A 20266-nucleotide genomic window follows, 5' to 3' on the forward strand; every position below is an offset into this window, starting at 1 on the left:
TGCGCACGTAAAATCTCTTACTTCCCCGAGCTTGTCATTTCGATATCCATCTCTAATCAAACCAACAAAACCCTTTCCATAATCCCTATGAGAAATTTCTACTGGAACCATTGTCCATTGTATGATTCCGACTATATCATGAATATGTGTTATGAATCATTACCAAATTGCCTGTCTGTACGTTAAGGACAAATACCGCGGACTTGTACGAAGGCATGCTTTGTCCAGCGTCGTCAGTATTGATTGTTGTTGAACGCCGCACGCCTCAATATTCCTGCTATATGACGGCGACCTGTAACGTCAGGACCAGACAATCCAGTGACTGACATCATGAGCATCGAGCCTGACCATCCGATCCGTTAATCATGCCAAAAGACGGTGAAAACATGGTACTTGTTGTTACCCTGTCTGGCGCTCGGCATTAAGGGCTAAAGCAAGGACTGGTCGGCTCGGAGTCAGTAAACTGTGTCTGAGTGGGGTATTCATGTTAAACTGCGGCATGGTAACTGCGGCATAGCACTATGACTCGGCATCAGTCCGGACTCTATTACAAGCGCGCGCACGCACGCACGCACGCACGCACGCACGCACGCACGCACGCACGCACACACATACATACACGTCGCTATATAAGTGCAGTTTTCTTGATTGAACACGACGTTAAACCCCATTTCACCTCACCTCACGTCACTTGTGCCTAAAATTGCTTTTTATTATATTTTTGAATATTCTCACGATGTTAATTCATCAATTCCCTCTGTCAAAGTTTGTTGCCCTCATTCTCGGGAGAAACTGCATACATATGACGTCTGTAAACTGTGCTTAATTATGTAAATATTAGTTTATTGTGAGTACATTCCACGTAAATACCACCGTGTCTGGAGTGTGTGGGGGCGGTCGGGTAGCCTGGTGGTTAAAGCGTTCGCTCGACACGCCGAAGACCCGGGTTCGATTCCCGACATGGGTACAATGTGTGAAGCCCATTTCTGGTGTCCCCCGCCGTGATATTGCTGGAATATTGCTAAAAGCGGCGTAAAACCGTACTCACTCACTCTTCCTCCCCTACAGTAAGCTACAGCCCTGCAAACATCTGTCAGGGAAAACATACGTTTTAATATTATCAGTATTTCATCTCGTCTTACAATATAGGGGCGGTCGGGTAGCCTGGTGGTTAAAGCGTTCGCTTGTCACGCCGAAGACCCGGGTTCGATTCCCCACATGGGTACAATGTGTAAACCCAAAGCTAAAGCAGCTCTTGGCAAACCGTTATCTCCACTCCTTATCCCGTACAGTGATTTCAAACCAGCCATCAATAGTTACACTGAGGATCTAATGCAAAAATGGAGGAATACCCAGGGTCCTACCTTCTTGGGTTGTCAGTCAAAACACGATGAGGTCGTTTTACGGCGATGTTGTATTGGCCACAGTCAGTTTACCCACGAATATCTGCTTAAAACAGATGAGGACGAACCACTTAAGTGTATCCCTTGTGATGAAGGTTCGCCGTCAAGCATACATTGTTGGACTGTGTGGACTTTAAATTTGGTGTGATGCCTTTATCAACAAGGATTGTCCAAGGCTCTGTCCAAGTATTGAGCACAACCACCAGCAGCTAAAGCCATGGTGTATGTCCTGCTGGGGCATCGTGCAGGAAGCAGAGGCACCGCAAGTCCCCATGATCCCCAGCGAGGTGACCCGTGAACATTCCGGGGTAGAATAGGTCTTCAGCAACCCATGCTTGCCATAAAAGGTGACTATGCTTGTCGTATAAGGCGACTAAAGGGATCGGGTGGTCAGGCTCGCTGACTTGGTTGCATGTCATAGATCCCAATTGTTAGGATCGATGCTCATGATGTTAATCTCTGGATTGTCTGGTCCAGACTCGGTTATTTACAGACCGCCGTCATATAGCTGGAATATTGCTGAGTGCGGCGTAAAACAACAAACAAACAAACCAACCAACCCAGCGAGGTGGCCTAGCTTTGGTTACTGGTGGCCTGGGTTTTAAACTTTATAAATGATATTGTTGTGCCCAAATATGCCTGATAAACTTTGTAGAATGTTTCAAGAATCTATTGAGAGAGTCACACACGAACACACACAGGCACGTGTCCTTGCGCCGCCCCAAGTTAAAACAAAATAATCCCTGTGACTGATTATTTTCACAGAAATATCACAAGGTTATGCCCACCAATTATGAGACCCCTCTTTGTTAAAAAAGGTTTACTTGGACCTACATGTATGTTCAAAATGTATCAAATTTTGGTCTATGTTTAGTTAGTCGTAGGGTTCAACAGATATGATCTATTAATTCGATATTTTAACCTTACATTGGACTTTGGATTCCGGACCATGTTTCACATTCACTCAAAACGCGCCCCGGGGTAGAATAGGTCTTTAGCAACCCATGCTTACTGTAAAAGGCGACTATGCTTGTCGCAAGAGGCGACTAGCGGGATCGAGTGGTCAGGCCCGCTGCTTTGGTTGATGTATGTAATCGATCCCAAATGCGGTGATCGATTCTCATGATGTCAATCACTGGATGATTGTCTGGTCCAGACTCGATTATTTACAGACCGCCGTGATATGGCTGGAATATTGCTGAGTGCGGCGTAAAACAACAAACCAACCAATCACTCAAAACGCAATTCATTTCGCGAACACCTGTCATCGCTGATTTTCAGTGATCTATTCATATCATTTTCACAGCTATTTTTTCTTTTACGCCCAATTAATTCGCAGGATTATCGAGATTAGTTATTCTCAAACGTTTACCGTTTTAGTTTTGTAAGCACTGTAAACATTCTCGGAGAAACAACTGGACCAATGAAGATGAAACACGAATAATGGCACCCCCTTGTACTCGACTATGATTTTCAATATGGCCGCCACAGCATGCAGAAAATATTTGAATATTAGTAATGACGGCAAGTTTTGTTAAGTTGCTGTCTCTGTTGGCTATTGTCAACATATCCAGGTGAGCTACAGTGTCGTAACCCTATGTTATAAAATAGAGAAACAGAACGTGTTTATGAGGTGTCACTGAGGGCTTTCAAGGCAAGCTAGCTTGACGTTTTGACACATAGATGTCCATCTGTTACTGGCCATAAAAGCCAGGCAGTTCGTGTTTTACAGGCTTAACGATTACATACTCGTAATATGTATTGATAAATAGGGCGTATCAAGATATACTATTACCCGCTACCACACATGGCCACCGACACAGTAAAACCTGGATTGATCGGTACTAAATCAAGAGCGTTATGGGACCATATTTGTCAAGCAAGAGGAATATCTGCCTGACGGTCCTCTTGAGTGAAACTGATCTATGCGATGTGGTGTTGTGTTTATCTTATTTTTTTTATCAAGTTGGAGTTTCCATCGGCAAGGAACACGCGGTTGTACAATAAAAACCATGTACTTTCATCAGTTTTCGTTCTTGCCACGACAGCTGGGTTTGTATTGACAAGTCAATGATGTTTTGGAGAGTGGTAACACGATTTTATGTTGTTTTGATCTGACAAGAAAAATGTCTTTTTAGGCCTCATGAAAAAGAATCTTGTTTCTTATCACAGGCCGATCCATCATTTTATTATGGTTCCAGTTCCGCTGTTATTTTCCTTTCTAAAGTTTTACTTTTTGATGTGACCCGGCATGATCTTTCGTGGACCACATCAAATACATTCTAATATTTTTTTGGTACTTTTGTCTTCATTTAGTACAATTGTGAATGTTTTTTGCGAGCCGAACAAATAAATAAGTGCAATTGGACCTACCTACACATTTATGTGAAAAAGGCGATGAAAATAAGAATTGTGTTTATCTGACCTTACAATGATATCAGCCATAATCAATATCAGGGTAGCCAGTGAGCTGGGTCCGTATTCACAAAAAAATAAAATAAAATAAAAATAAGAGTACTCCAGAGGACTTAATGACCTAAGAATTTTCTTCCAGGTAGTGTTCCAGTTATGGATAACCCATGTTTCTTGAACATTCATTTGCAGTGTATTACTGGCTTTGTCACAAACTAATCCTATTTATGGCGCAGCACTCCTCTCTAAGCTTTGATCATTAGAGTGGTTTCCCTTAGATTTGAATTGCTTCTAAATTCATGCAGGAAATTCACCGAAATAGGATTATTGTTTTCATTAAACAGTTGAACTAGATGTCAATAACTTTCTTCATGTTTGTTATTTGAGAGGGGTAATTTGAGAGGAGTAATCATCAGTGTGGGGGAAGTTTGGGAGTGTGGTCGCCCAATGATAAATACATGGAAAACAACGTTCCACGCCGTCGGGGTACGATGAAACACAATCAACCAGGTCACCGATCCTGATCATCCGATCAACTAAGAAGCCTCTTAAGATCAGTGTGAGTGATTATGGTTTTACGCCGCATTTAGCAATGCTCCAGCAATATCACGGCGAGGGACACCAGAAATGGGCTTCACACATTGTACCCATGTCGGGAATTGAACCAGGGTCTTCGGCGTGACGAGCGAACGCTTTAAAAAATTAACCACTAGGCTACCCGACCGCCCCTCCTCTTAAGACCATCATAGGTTGGACCAATTCTAACCCCCAATTAGGGGCTGAGCGAATGTTTATTATGTCATAGTCAGCAGTATTCAAGGGCCAGTAAATATTCAAGCTGACGGGGGCACGGGTGGCCAAGTCGTCTAAGGCGCCGCGATTAGCTGTGCAGAGTTGAATCCCTTGGGCACGCCAGAAACCTATGATTGTGGGTTCGAATCCCGGTTCGCCCCGATTATGTTTCTAGGTTTGTCAGCACCATACCCGTGCTCGTGGGTTTCACCGAAGTAATTAACGTCTGAGACCTGCATCACTTCGGGCTTTCCTCCCACATTAAGCTGACACGCCGTGATATAACTGTAACACTGTTAAAAGCGGCGTTAAACCCAACTCACTCACTCACTCACTATTCAAGCTGGCCAACATCGACAGGTCATGGTGATACTCAATCAGCTAGGTCGTACATTGTGACCATCCGATCCCAACCACTGGACTCCACCGAATCCCACCAGGTGGCGACGCCAAAGACACACGACAAAGTACATACAACATACAATGCACCATGACATTATGTTTATGTCCACCTCTGTTGGAATTGTAGCATACTTGTATATTAAAATGTTCGGCTTAACTTTCTGATAATCGCCACTAGCCAGAGGGATGGTGTAAATCCTGCCGGGGTACCATGCAGGCAGCAGAAGTACCGTCACTCCCATTCGTCACTAGTAAGGTGGCTTAACTTTGGTTGCTTGTGATAAAAAGCCCGGTTTTACATTGTACAGTCAAATAATAATTGTACCTTTTTAATTCTCTAATACTAATTTCAAATAATCTCTGTGATATTCTAGTTGTACTGTCCATCTATTTTTACATGGTTTTGCTGAAATACTGCCGATCTGACTTTAAGTTTTACTCGCTAACTCACTCACGTTAATATCATCAAACACGTATGCGGATTACCATATGTTCGGATCAATGGTAGTCATCGAACAAGCATTGTGTTTCCGCACTATCCACTTCGCTGTCCTTGAATGTAAATAGCAGGGTTCCATTTTCAAAAGCTGTTTTTTTCAATATTGCAAATGACATGTGAGTGCGACCGGTGAAGATCCGGGATAGAACAGGTCTTCAGCAACCCATTCTTGTCGTAAAAGGCGACTATGCTTGTAAGAGGCGACTAACGGGATCGGGTGGTCAGGATCGCTGACTTGGTTGATGCATGTCATCGATCCCAATTGCGTGGATCGATGCTCATGATGTCAATCACTGGATTGTCTGGTACAGACTCGATTATTTGCAGACCGCCGACATACAGCTTGCATATTGCTAAATGCGGCGTTAAACAACAAACAAACAAGTGCCCCTTTGCACTGAGATATTTATGTTTCTCGGCTACTGTGGGCCCCTACTTTATCATCGATCTCCGTCACCTCCTGCAGTCGCCCTGCTGTACAAGGCCCAGCTCGTATGACGGCGCTCCGTCAGTGCAGTAGGCTGACAGAGCTGAGTGACTTATTGCGGCTCACGTGCTTAATGTGCATTGCACTCAAAAGTGACAGGCGACCTCAGGGTCAGGTTGACCGTCCGTATGTATGGATGACATCAGGCGAACTGCGGTTAACCTTTGGTTTACGTTTCAGCGCATGTCAGTCTAAATCAATATACAAGTATTTTGGGCATAGCCGATGATCGTACACATTATTGATTTCTACAGAAACTATAATATTTAAAGACATCATTAATACCGACAACAGGAAAATATAGGAAAGATAATTATGATAATCGTTTGTTTGACGCATTTTCGTGTGTTTCTATCTGTTAAATATAATGGTGTAAGGAATGCTCGCGCAATACAGTCTTCATTAGTAATATATATGTGCTCGTGTCATGCTTCAGTGTGTGTGTGTGTGTGTGTGTGTGTGTGTGTGTGTGTGTGTGTGTGTGTGTGTGTGTGTGTGTGTGTGTGTGTGTCTGTGTGTCTGTGTGTGTGTGCGTGCGTGCGTGCGCGCGCGTGTCATGCTTTGGGTGTGTGTGTTCTACTCCTTATGTGTGTCTGTGCTCGTGTCATGCTTTGGGTGTCTGTGTTCTACTCCTTGTGTGTGTGTGTCTGTGCTCGTGTCATGCTTTGGGTGTCTGTGTTCTACTCCTTGTGTGTGTATGTGTCTGTGCTCGTGTCATGCTTTGGGTGTCTGCGTTCTAGTCCTTATGTGTGTGTCTGTGCTCGTGTCATGCTTTGGGTGTCTGTGTTCTACTCCTTGTGTGTATGTGTCTGTGCTCGTGTCATGCTTTGGGTGTCTGTGTTCTACTCCTTATGTGTGTGTGTCTGAGCTCGTGTCATGCTTTGGGTGTCTGTGTTCTACTCATTGTGTGTGTGTGTCTGTGCTCGTGTCATGCTTTGTGTGTCTGTGTTCTACTCCTTGTGTGTATGTGTCTGTGCTCGTGTCATGCTTTGTGTGTCTGTGTTCTACTCCTTGTGTGTATGTGTCTGTGTTCGTGTCATGCTTTGGGTGTCTGTGTTCTACTCCTTATGTGTGTGTGTCTGAGCTCGTGTCATGCTTTGGGTGTCTGTGTTCTACTCCTTGTGTGTATGTGTCTGTGCTCCTGTCATGCTTTGGGTGTCTGTGTTCTACTCCTTATGTGTGTGTGTCTGTGCTCGTGTCATGCTTTGTGTGTCTGTGTTCTACTCCTTGTGTGTATGTGTCTGTGCTCGTGTCATGCTTTGGGTGTCTGTGTTCTACTCCTTATGTGTGTGTGTCTGAGCTCGTGTCATGCTTTGGGTGTCTGTGTTCTACTCCCTGTGTGTGTGTCTGTTCTCGTGTCATGCTTTGGGTGTCTGTGTTCTACTCCTTATGTGTGTGTGTCTGTGCTCGTGTCATGCTTTGTGTGTCTGTGTTCTACTCATTGTGTGTATGTGTCTGTGCTCGTGTCATGCTTTTGGTGTCTGTGTTCTACTCCTTGTGTGTATGTGGTGTGCTCGTGTCATGCTTTGGGTGTCTGTGTTCTACTCCTTATGTGTGTGTGTCTGTGCTCGTGTCATGCTTTGTGTGTCTGTGTTCTACTCATTGTGTGTATGTGTCTGTGCTCGTGTCATGCTTTTGGTGTCTGTGTTCTACTCCTTGTGTGTATGTGTCTGTGCTCGTGTCATGCTTTTGGTGTCTGTGTTCTACTCCTTGTGTGTATGTGTCTGTGCTCGTGTCATGCTTTTGGTGTCTGTGTTCTACTCCTTGTGTGTGTGTCTGTTCTCGTGTCATGCTTTGGGTGTCTGTGTTCTACTCCTTGTGTGTATGTGTCTGTGCTCCTGTCATGCTTTGGGTGTCTGTGTTCTACTCCTTATGTGTGTGTGTCTGTGCTCGTGTCATGCTTTGTGTGTCTGTGTTCTACTCCCTGTGTGTGTGTCTGTTCTCGTGTCATGCTTTGGGTGTCTGTGTTCTACTCCTTATGTGTGTGTGTCTGTGCTCGTGTCATGCTTTGTGTGTCTGTGTTCTACTCATTGTGTGTATGTGTCTGTGCTCGTGTCATGCTTTTGGTGTCTGTGTTCTACTCCTTGTGTGTATGTGGTGTGCTCGTGTCATGCTTTGGGTGTCTGTGTTCTACTCCTTATGTGTGTGTGTCTGTGCTCCTGTCATGCTTTGTGTGTCTGTGTTCTACTCATTGTGTGTATGTGTCTGTGCTCGTGTCATGCTTTTGGTGTCTGTGTTCTACTCCTTGTGTGTATGTGTCTGTGCTCGTGTCATGCTTTTGGTGTCTGTGTTCTACTCATTGTGTGTATGTGTCTGTGCTCGTGTCATGCTTTGGTTGTCTGTGTTCTACTCCTTGTGTGTGTGTGTCTGTGTTCTACTCCTTGTGTGTGTGTCTGTGCTCGTGTCATGCTTTGGGTGTCTGTGTTCTACTCCTTGTGTGTGTGTGTCTGTGTTCTACTCCTTATGTGTGTGTGTCTGTGCTCGTGTCATGCTTTGGGTGTCTGTGTTCTACTCCTTATGATTGTGTCTGTTCTCGTGTCATGCTTTGGGTGTCTGTGTTCTACTCCTTGTGTGTATGTGTCTGTGTTCGTGTCATGCTTTGGGTGTCTGTGTTCTACTCCCTGTGTGTGTGTCTGTTCTCGTGTCATGCTTTGGGTGTCTGTGTTCTACTCCTTGTGTGTGTGTCTGTTCTCGTGTCATGCTTTGGGTGTCTGTGTTCTACTCCTTGTGTGTATGTGTCTGTGCTCCTGTCATGCTTTGGGTGTCTGTGTTCTACTCCTTATGTGTGTGTGTCTGAGCTCGTGTCATGCTTTGGGTGTCTGTGTTCTACTCCTTGTGTGTATGTGTCTGTGCTCGTGTCATGCTTTGGGTGTCTGTGTTCTACTCCTTGTGTGTATGTGTCTGTGCTCCTGTCATGCTTTGGGTGTCTGTGTTCTACTCCTTATGTGTGTGTGTCTGTGCTCGTGTCATGCTTTGTGTGTCTGTGTTCTACTCCTTGTGTGTATGTGTCTGTGCTCGTGTCATGCTTTTGGTGTCTGTGTTCTACTCCTTATGTGTGTGTGTCTGAGCTCGTGTCATGCTTTGGGTGTCTGTGTTCTACTCCCTGTGTGTGTGTCTGTTCTCGTGTCATGCTTTGGGTGTCTGTGTTCTACTCATTGTGTGTATGTGTCTGTGCTCGTGTCATGCTTTGGGTGTCTGTGTTCTACTCCCTGTGTGTGTGTGTCTGTTCTCGTGTCATGCTTTGGGTGTCTGTGTTCTACTCATTGTGTGTGTGTCTGTGCTCGTGTCATACTTTGGGTGTCTGTGTTCTACTCATTGTGTGTGTGTCTGTGCTCGTGTCATGCTTTGGGTGTCCGTGTTCTACTCCTTGTGTGTGTGTGTCTGTGCTCGTGTCATGCTTTGGGTGTCTGTGTTCTACTCCTTGTGTGTGTGTGTCTGTGCTCGTGTCATGCTTTGTGTGTCTGTGTTCTTCTCCTTGGGTATGTGTGCCTGTGCTCGTGTCATGCTTTGGGTGTCTGTGTTCTTCTCCTTGGGTATGTGTGTCTGTGCTCGTGTCATGCTTTGGGTGTCTGTGTTCTTCTCCTTGTGTGTATGTGTCTGTGCTCGTGTCATGCTTTGGGTGTCTGTGCTCTACTCCTTGTGTGTGTGTCTGTGCTCGTGTCATGCTTTGGGTGTCTGTGTTCTTCTCCTTGTGTGTATGTGTCTGTGCTCGTGTCATGCTTTGGGTGTTTGTGCTCTACTCCTTGTGTGTATGTGTCTGTGCTCGTGTCATGCTTTTGGTGTCTGTGTTCTACTCATTGTGTGTGTGTGTCTGTTCTCGTGCCATGCTTTGGGTGTCTGTGTTCTACTCCTTGTGTGTGTGTCTGTGTTCATGTCATGCTTTGGGTGTCTGTGTTCTACTCCTTGTGTGTGTGTGTGTGTGTGTGTGTCTGTGCTCGTGTCATGTGCTTGTGTGTGTCGCAAAGACAGAGTATTCCCGTTTGCCAGTGTAGCAACATTCGATGAATTAATGTATAAGACGCAATAACTGTATCGAAAAACGAAAGTAATGAGGCACTTTCCATAGGACGGGATTGTGAATCATGATCCATGTAAGTTGTACCTTAAGCGATAACGATTACATTGAAATGCACTAACATCGAACCACGTCTTCAATATGCGTGCAACTCGAAGTAACATATCAGTCATCATGATAGCCCAGAGAGCCCTGTGGTTACAGGACCCGTTATCCGCACCATGTACAGATCCGTATGTTGAATTCAAGCGTACGTTGTAAACAAAAAACAGTTCCTTACAAGAATCACACTCGATGTATGGATTACTGAAAGTAAACACAAACACACCTGGTCCTAACAACCATCAGCTCCGTGTGGAGTTTATCCTACAGTCCTTCCTGGAACCCCGAGCGTCACACAGCTATTGGAGGTTGGTTGAACATACTTAACTTGTTTAATTTCAGTACTGAAAACAAATACTTCTTCGACTTCCAATATCTTAATTTTTCTCAAGAGGCTTTATTCCGAGATTATTTTTACTCCTTGTGTGTGTGTTTCTGTGCTCGTGTCATGCTTTGGGTGTCTGTGTTCTACTCATTGTGTGTGTGTCTGTGCTCGTGTCATGCTTTGGGTGTCTATGTTCAACTCATTGTGTGTGTGTCTGTGCTCGTGTCATGCTTTGGATGTCTGTGTTCTACTCCTTGTGTGTGTGTCTGTGCTCGTGTCATGCTTTGGATGTCTATGTTCTACTTCTTGTGTGTGTGTCTGTTCTCGTGTCATGCTTTGGGTGTCTGTGTTCTACTCCTTATGTGTGTGTGACGAAAACAAATACTTCTTCGACTTCCAATATCTTATTTTTTCTCAAGAGGCTTTATTCCGAGATTATTTTATGGAATGAAGGGTTTCATGGGCGAGTCCAGCAGGACAGGGATGCGCACCCACCGCTTTGAAGAATACCGGCGATTTTTTAAAGGCGTACATACACCAGCTAAATTAAAGATGCTTCGAGGAACCTCTGTATGTCCTGCTCTGTCATATAGAGAATCTCATCCGGGTACCTTTTGATGTCAGATAGTTCAACACGAGTCGACACGAATTTTTCATCTACCAGCGGTGATAAATATGATATATAGAGACACGAGGGTAAGGTTCTAATTACCATCACAGTAATAACCAGTATTTCGAGTGTAAAAAGTAGTTAACCAGCTTCAGTGGCAGAGAGTTTAGCGATGTCATTTGATTATGACGTTACGGTCTGCAAAACATCGTGATTCAATGATATTGTAGCTCTATCTCCTGGGTGTATGGGGACATGGGAGGCCCAGTCGTCTGAGGAATCGCAATAACTGGAATACTTATCAATGCAGAGTTAAACCAAACTCACTCACTAAAATAAGTCGGAATTAATCACATAATGAATATAGCGGAGTTCTTTAAAAATGTACAAGATGTTTCCGTTCCTTATAGTGAGATTTTTATTTACGTTTAAATTTATTTCAAAGACCCTATTTCCCTGAATCATGATGAACCCTGTGGCTTAATTGTACATATACACATTCAGTCTACGACAGGGACGTGTATTAAGTCTTTTATTATTCTCTATTTTTATGAACGATTTGACAATGGAATGGAAACATGTAGGGTACAGTTATTTTGTTTGTGTTTGTTTCTGATGTTTGGTTTACAATCACGTCTTGAAGGAATTTTACAAGAACATAATATATGTATCTTTTTAGACAAATCAATATTATAGTTTTCAAGAATGGTGGCACGCTGTCGAAATATGAACATGTACCTGTGATGGTGTACAGTTTAGTGTTTCGTCATAGAAGTATTTACGTTTTAAATTTCCAAGATGGGGGCACGGGTTCCCCAGTCGTCTAAGGCGCCGCGATTCGCTGTGCAGAGTTACGTCCCTTGTATGCGCCAGAAACCTGTTATAATAGGTTCGAATCCCGGTTCGCCCCAATTATGTTTCTAGGTTTGTCAGTACCATACGCGTGCTCGTGGGTTTCGCCGAAGTGGTAAACGTGTAAGACCTGCAACTCGTCGGGTTTCCTCAACATTAAGCTGACACGCCTCGTTAAAAGCGGCGTTAAACCCAACTCACTAAATCACTCACTATTTCCAAGATCTTTGGTATGGAGTAAACACATAGCTAATATTTGTGCGAGCTAATCAAGTTTAATTCAAGTTTTCAGTTTAATGAAATATTTGGCCAAATATAAACCATACCGTACAAAAGTCTTCAAACTATTTGAAGTGTGTCCAGGATTGTTATATCGTGCCGAAATATGACTACTTGAAATTGTAAATGAATTAGAAGATAATCATTATCAGTATGTAAACGGTTGTTTCATCTTCCGTAGCATCTAACATTGTAAGAGTCGAATGTTGGAGATACCTACTGTACATAAATACCTACAAACAGACCACAAAATATTGTGACAAGATAGTGTGTATGCCAGACCACCGGTATGTGTTTTTCTTTTATCATATGCTGTTGTTATATGATTGGACATTACAGTTCTGTTACGGTTCTACATTGACACTTCCGGCAGAGATTAAACACAAGTTCTTTGCTTCTGGAGACATTTGAATTCAAGAGGATGGTCTGTAGTTTGCAATTATTTTCCTAAACAATTATACGGTGGCGTGACATATTCACGATGTTTGGGTTGAACATAGTAACTTTCTTCTAAACATACTTCAAAACTAAACCGGAAGTAATAACTACAGAAACCCAGTTAACCAAACGGAACCGTACACAAGAGTAATGGGTGACTGAGTGAGTTTAGCGCCGCTTTGAATAGTATTCCACTTTTGTCACAGCGTGTCAGCTTGATGTTGGAGGGAAGCCCGAAGTGGTGCAGGTCTGAGACGTTTACCACTTTGGTGAAACCCACGAGCACGGGTATAACGCAGACTACATAACCGGGATTCGAACACACAATCATAGGTTTATGTGTGTATGTCCGTATTCGTGTTTCCACCATCTGCTCATCTACCATCGGACGAGTGGGTTCTTTTGATTGCATATGGTGAATGTACTGTACACTTGGAGTAGTGACAACACCGTAAAGGCCTGTAAACATTGTTGGTCCCAAGGCTGAATAACAACCCGGTCCCTAGCGGGATACGATCTCAGCATCTGGCGCTTGCTAGCATGGCGCTTTTGACCGCTTGACCACTCCGCCACCATGATGACATGCAAATCAACCAATTCACAGATTATGATAACCAATCCCCACTCTAGTCAGCTCTCACGACGACCAGGGCCCACTTGCACAAAGCGGTCTTAGCGCTACAACTATTGTAAGCCTATGTGAAAGTATGGGAGTTACGATCATCTTAGCGCTAAGATCGCTTTGTGCAAGTGAGCCCAGATGCTACTGGATGTCAATTTTGTATTAGTACGTGATCTACTTGTCTTTTCACTTCAGAAATCCTCGTCCTTGAAGATGAAGATGCTGGGTTATCTCCTCTTGACGTGCACGTGGTGTGTCGTTGCTTCTTCAAATCATTGCATCATATCTAGTATGATAGTAGAGGCTAACGGTAATTGCATTTATATATATGTCCATATTCATATGTTCAACATTTCGTATTGGTTACCTTTATCTCTTTATGAGCAGCCGTGAAAATCCGGGTTGGAATAGGTCTTCAGCAACCCTACTTGTCGTAAGAGGCGACCGACGGGTTTGGGTCGGGGGTCTCGGTGACCTGCTTGATGCTCATGATGTCAGTGATTGGATTATCTGGTCCAGACTCATATAGTTGATATATCGCTGAGTGCGGCGTTAAACAGCAAACAGAGGAGAAACAAAAAGTGATATCCGATACGTGGACAGATCTCTTTACGTCTCTGTGGCAAAAAAATCATTCTTGGAGTGGCGTTATTAGAAAATACGAAATTAAGGGTTTCTTATGAATTATTTGCGTGCAATTTGGAAGGTTAATTTGATGTCCCATTTCTTTTGCCTGAAGTGCTTCATCTCCATTCGACATTGTAAAAGAATGGTGTAAATATAAGACGTCAAGGCAAGGGAATAACCAGTCTAGATTATCCACAGAAACAGATTACATTTGACGAAAACGGCAAAATAGTTGCGAAAATTATATGAATAGACCACTGAAAATCAGTGATGACACCAGGTGTTCGTGAAAAGAAGTGCTGCCCTACCGGTAGCACCCGCCATTCACACAATTTGCATAAAAAAGTAAACTCAGTATTTATTGCCTGACTACACACAGCAGTACTTTTGTCATGCCAAGGCGTCCTGTGAACAAACTAGACAATCAAGTGATGGCAATAAGCGTCACAGAGTTGCGCCAAAAGCATGGATGTGCGGTCCGAATCTTGCATTCTGCAGAGATTATGACCCTTGACAGCAACATATCCCTGCTGGTGGGTTTCACCAGAGTGGAAAATGTCCTACGGCTACGTCACGTGGGGCTTCCCTCCCACATCAATCACGCTGGAGTGATTGATTGAGTGAGTAACGTTTTACGCCGCTTTAAGCAATATTCCAGCAATATCACGGCGGGGACACCGGAAATGGGCTTCACACATTGTACCCATGTGGGGAACGAACGAACGCGGGCTTTCGGCGTGACTAGCGAACACTTTAACCACAAAGCTAACTCGCCGTCCCACTCTCCCCCGAGACTTCGTTACTACCTCAAAACATGCAGATTATTTTCGAACCACGGAACATTTTTCCTTCATACTTTCCAGCATGTCCACTAATAATGTCTGTTATTTTTATGTCAATATATGTTTTCCAACATTTTTATAGAACAAATTATCCATACAAAAAACACCCGAGGTGCATAATCTATTTCAGGTAATACATGTGACGTGATGAATCGCCCAATCAGCTATCAGTCGGAGTATGAGGTCGAAGCCTGCGGCGTGACGCTGACGTGCATTGACGGTGGAATCAACGCCTGTACTTCACAGTAGGTTGTCCATAGCGCTGTTTCCGTTCGATTTCAAAACCCTGGACGGCCGGGGCGATTCTGTGGATTACTGTAAGGGACATTCTCGCGATCTCGCATTCTCGCACTTTTGGCATATTTAGCTCGTTTCCAAAAGGTCGAGATCGCGAGAATGCGAGATCACTAGACTGTCCCCTACAGTATTCCATACGAATCCGTGTTTATCGTAAGATTTGTTTGTTTGTTTGTTGTTTGAAGACGCACTCAGCAATATTCCAGCTACATGACGGCGGTCTGTAAATAATCGAGTCTGGACCAGACAATCCAGAGATTAATGTCATGAGCATCGATCCACGCCATTGGTATCGATGACATGCATCAACCAATTCTGCGAGCCTGACCACCCGATCCCGTTTGTCGCCTTTTACGACAAGCATAGTCACCTTTTAAGGCAAGCATGGGTTGCTGAAGACCTATTCTACCCCGGAATCTTCACGGGTCTCGGCTTCATAGCATAAAGCAAAGTATCTCCAGCAACTGACGTTGCATGCCACCGACTGTGTTACTCCCATGTGATTAACATCTGAGTCTTACATGCCAAAATAAGCTGCTTTCATTTCAAGAGAATTGATGTTGTCCGTCATTTGGGCTTCTTGACTGACCATCTGCCACCAGTTGAAATGTTGGCGTTGTCAAACATTGCACCCCACCGTTGTAAGGAGGGATCTGTTGTTAAAGTGGGTAGGCAGACATAGGGACACTATAGCTGCATAACCTTGAATGTTGTCAGTCCACCACTTCAAAACAGCCCCATCCAAAGCAACTTCTTACACTTCTGAATACACCCAGCTGATGTCTAAACATGCACTGAACCCGAGAGCCTCACGTGCAATCTCACGGGTCTAAATTGACCAAAGGAGAACGGTCCCAGGAGAACTACAAACAAACGGCGCTTAGAGCTAGGTTCAGCCATTGATTACTATCATTAATGAGAGTAATAAACTATTATAAACCTCCGGTGACGTCATCCTATTGTTCTCCAGTCGGGTTAAACCTCATAAACAGGGACGTTGTACTGTCCCTGGGATTTTATATAATATCCCCGGGATTTAAAAGGATATTCAAGTCATATTTGGTATATATGTGTTATAATATCCCAGGGATTTTATATAATGTCCTGGGTATTTTATTTATATAACTTCCGTTCAGATTGTAACATGTAATGTAAAATCAAATGACAAATGTTTTCTTAATATACCCGAGGATCGAACTCGCAACCTTCATATCTGTAGCCCAGTGAGTGTACCACAAGGCTTCAGAGATGTTGATAAGCCTCACTGGTTTTTAGAATGTCCTTTTCAAGATCCGTACGCCAGCAACAGATATTTTACGCCCGTTTCCTAAGGTTCATGGAAAGTATGTTCGAAACATAAAAATGTTGATAAATGTTGTTTTAAGTTTCTTTTCTCGGTTTATAAGTAAGATAAAAAACTTCCCCTCGGGTTGTTATGATATTTAAAACCCTTTCCCTCGGAAAATCCCTCGGGATGCGGGTTTTAAATATCATAACACGCCTCGGACGTGTTTTATCCAATACATAAAGCACTGTCACAAACAGTGCAGTTAAACAACAAACCAACCATAATAGGAAAACGTTGTGAACAGAATTACGTCATGTCATCCTTCAGTTACCCTGAGTTGCCAATACCTGCTTAAACCCTGAAGTTTGCAGTACTCTGGTTTTCTTTATTGATTTCATCATGTATAAAAGTATTTACTGAATATAGATTAACTAGGTGTTGATAGTGTCCAAGAGCGTACGTTTTTCCCCCGATTGTAGCTCCGAGTGATAACGGAAGACAAAACTCAGGGGTGAAGTTTAGACGACAGCAGCCATATTTATTGATGGGGGTAGCGGTAGAAAAGGTACATGATGGTAATCACGTGACAGAACCATCAGGAGGTCGGTGGCGATTCTTCATCGTCGAGGTAGTCGTTAGTGAGGTATGACTAACCGTACAATCCGTCCGCATCTGTCGATGATCTGGACCTGTCTCCCTGATTGTTGTTTGGCCTCCGCTATTACATCTCTTTGCTTCAGGAGTGAGTGAGTTGGGTTTAACGCCGCTTTTAACAGTATTCCAGTTATATCATTGATGTTGGACGAAAGCCCGAAGTGATGCAGGCCTCAGACGTTTACCACTTCGGTTAAACCCACGAGCACGGATATGGTGCTGACAAACCTAGAAATATAATTGGGGCGAACCGGGATTCGAACCCACAATCAAAGGTTTCTGGCGTGCCCAAGGGACGCAACTCTGTACAGCGAATCGCGGCGCCTTAGACGACTGTATGCCATCTGCCTATCTTACTTGCGCCCCATTGGGCTTGACATTTTTGGACCATAGAGACTTTGATTTTGTTTTATATCTAGTTTGCTTTGCCTAGAGCTAGCTTCGCCAGTGTGTCTCCTTTTTCATTTCCATGAATATCTATGCGAGACGGGATCCAACACAGCTTCACCTGTTTCCCTTGGTCTGATAGTTTTGTATATTCGTATAGAATATTGTTGACTCTTGGGGCTTGAGTGTGAGTTCTGCCGCTGTTGTGCACTTGACTGCCTTTGCTTCCGGTAGTTCCGATATGAGTGCACGGTGAATGGCCTCAAATTCAGCAGTGAATACTGAATGGGCGTCAGGCAGGCGAACTGAATGTGCTTGGGGTTTGGAGCTGCGGATATGGATCTCGCAACCAGCAGTGTTGTTGATAGAATTCTTTGGATCCACCAGTGTATATATGGACCCGGCCGTCCCGGGTAGTTTGAACTTTAGTGATAGCTCCTGATCGTAGTAGGGTTGAGTTTTCAGTTATTGTAACTTCTGATGTTAAAGCAGCGTCAACTTTGGGAGTCCACAGAGGGTGTAACCCTTTTCTGGTGGCTAAATTTCATCACAATTGTGACTTCGGATGAGTTCACATACTAATATCCCAGATTGCTTTAGTGAGGATTTTTTATTCATCTTGGGTGTTTTTGTCTTGACATATAGTTTTCACCAAAGGGTTTGAAGTTCGTCCCCAGAACGATAATATTGCCTGCTCTCTTCTTGGTTTCATGGGGCGGTCGGGTAGCCTAGTGGTTAAAGCGTTCGCTCGTCACGCCGAAGATCCGGGTTCGATTCCCGACATGGGTACAATGTGTGAAGCCCATTTCTGGTGTCCCCCGCCGTGATATTGTTGGAATATTGCTAAAAGCGGCGTAAAATAATACTCACTCACTCACTCACTCTTGGTTTCATACGGAGTTCCGGGTTTTTTCTACTTGTAGTGTTTCTAGTGAATTACCTGTTGCTGCAGCATTGGCTAGCATTGGTGCATGTCACCGTATCCCAATTTCGTGGATCGATGTTCATGATGTCAATCACTGGATTGTCTGGTCCAGACTCGATTATTTACAGACCGCCGTCATACAGCTGGATTATTACTGAGTGCAGCGTTACACAACAAACAAACAAACATGGACTAGCATTAGGGCTTTGTATTGTATTCTATCAAGGCAGCAGTATTTGCAGCAGAGTGAAAGGCCTTACAACCATTTTTTCATTTGATAAATGATTTGGAGAGGTCAAGCTGCGTGCCCCTAGATGTAATCCAAGATGTGCCTGAAGTTGCATCATCAAACCCTGCCACTGCCACTTGTTTTGCGGCTGTTTTGATATCTTAGGCATCAGATTTCTATACTGTTTGAATTCTTTGCTGCAATGGCTGTTGCTGTTGAGTGATGAGGATGGCTCAGATAGAATGTTAGCCTTTTAGCAAAAAGTTATAATACAAAAATGTCGATTGTGTGGCATATAGACTCTTAAAAAAGGAAGGGGATCATGAAATAGAATGAGTGAGTGTGGTTTTACGCCGCTTTTAGCAATATTCCAGCAATATCACGGCGGGGAACACCAGAAATGGGCTTCACACATCGTACCCATGTCGGGAATCGAACCCGGGTCTTCGCAGTGACGAGCGAACGCTTTAACCACTAGGCTACCCGACCGCCCCTTCATGAAATAGAAATGTTAATACCAAACCGCATCCGATAGTTTGCACGTGCCGCACGCAGTAGTGCCAAACACGTGCGTAGGGTTCCCTAATTCTCCTTCAAGATCATTGGCGGTCATAACATCTATTGTCATACTTCACTACCGGTTGTACTTTGTTCCCAAATCGTTAATTATTACCACACAACTGTTACTAGAAACTAAATCCTTATACAGTATAGGAAATTGTAAGTTATTTCGGATTATCCGCTACATTTTTAAAGAGTATATATACTGGTGAGCTCGGATACCCGACACGGGTACTGAAGTCAACTGTTTTTCTTACCATCTTGTGAAGATCCGGGTAGAATCGGTCTTCAGCAACCCATGCTTGCTGTAAAGGCGACTATGCTTGTTGTAAGAGGCGACTAACGGGATCGGGAGGTGAGGCTCGCTGACTTGGTTGATGCATGTCATCAATCCCAATTGCGTGGATCGATGCTCATGATATTAATCCCTGGATTGTCTAGTCCAGACTCGATTATTTACAGACCGCCGTCATATAGCTGGAATATTGCTGAGTGCGGCGTTAAACAACAAAAAAACAAAACAAAACAAAATGATAATACTTCACCCACCCACCAACCCTCCGCCCTACCCACCAACGCACCCACATTCGCATTACAAACCCACCCACCCACTTACTAAAACGGGGCGGTCGGATAGCTTAGTGGTTAAAGCCTTCGCTCGTCACGCCGAAGACCCGGGTTCGATTCCCGACATGGGTACAATGTGTGAAGCCCATTTCTGGTGTCCCCCGCCGTGATACTGCTGGAATAGTGCTAGAAGCGGCGTAAAACAATACTCACTCACTCACTTACTAAAACACACACCTCACTCCCAACACCATCCTACCCTGAAGTAAAGAATTCTTGTTCTCCCACAACAACACTCTGATGGTAAAACTGCCTATTTTCCAGGGCATTGCTGTGCACCGTCATCACCACCAATTGCAACGTACTGGTGAGAGAGACTACTCAGCGAGTTGACCGACTGATTTGCAAAGAATGAGCAGCTATGTCACCAGATGGGCATGATGGACGCAGTACACAGCGGAGGGCTGGTAGACCCTGGGGCCTGGTGATCAGGTTGATATTTCAAATAAACTTCAGTTTATGGCGATTGGGTTGTTTTTGGTATATTGTGTATTTTCTTTTCTTTTGTTTAACGTCCCTCTCTGCTTTACTTCATCTGTATGACGGAGACCTGAAAATATGTCTGCGCCAGAAAAAAACCAGTGATGGATG

The 20266-nt window shown here is 44.0% G+C and overlaps 1 protein-coding gene across 1 annotated transcript; it reads left to right on the forward strand.

Moving 5' to 3' along the window:
• Positions 1-10350: 10350 nt before the first annotated feature.
• Positions 10351-20141, forward strand: LOC124145493. Its single transcript, XM_046515272.2, has 4 exons — positions 10351-10420; positions 13434-13548; positions 14838-14952; positions 19940-20141. Exons 2-4 carry the CDS (start codon positions 13452-13454, stop codon positions 20028-20030), a joined length of 303 nt encoding a protein of 100 aa, XP_046371228.2. The 5' UTR covers positions 10351-10420; positions 13434-13451; the 3' UTR covers positions 20031-20141.
• The last annotated feature ends 125 nt before the right edge of the window (positions 20142-20266 follow it).

The sequence above is a fragment of the Haliotis rufescens genome, unplaced genomic scaffold, assembly GCF_023055435.1.
Source record: "Haliotis rufescens isolate VD_foot unplaced genomic scaffold, xgHalRufe1.0.p SCAF_8, whole genome shotgun sequence".
Classification (NCBI taxonomy): domain Eukaryota; kingdom Metazoa; phylum Mollusca; class Gastropoda; order Lepetellida; family Haliotidae; genus Haliotis; species Haliotis rufescens.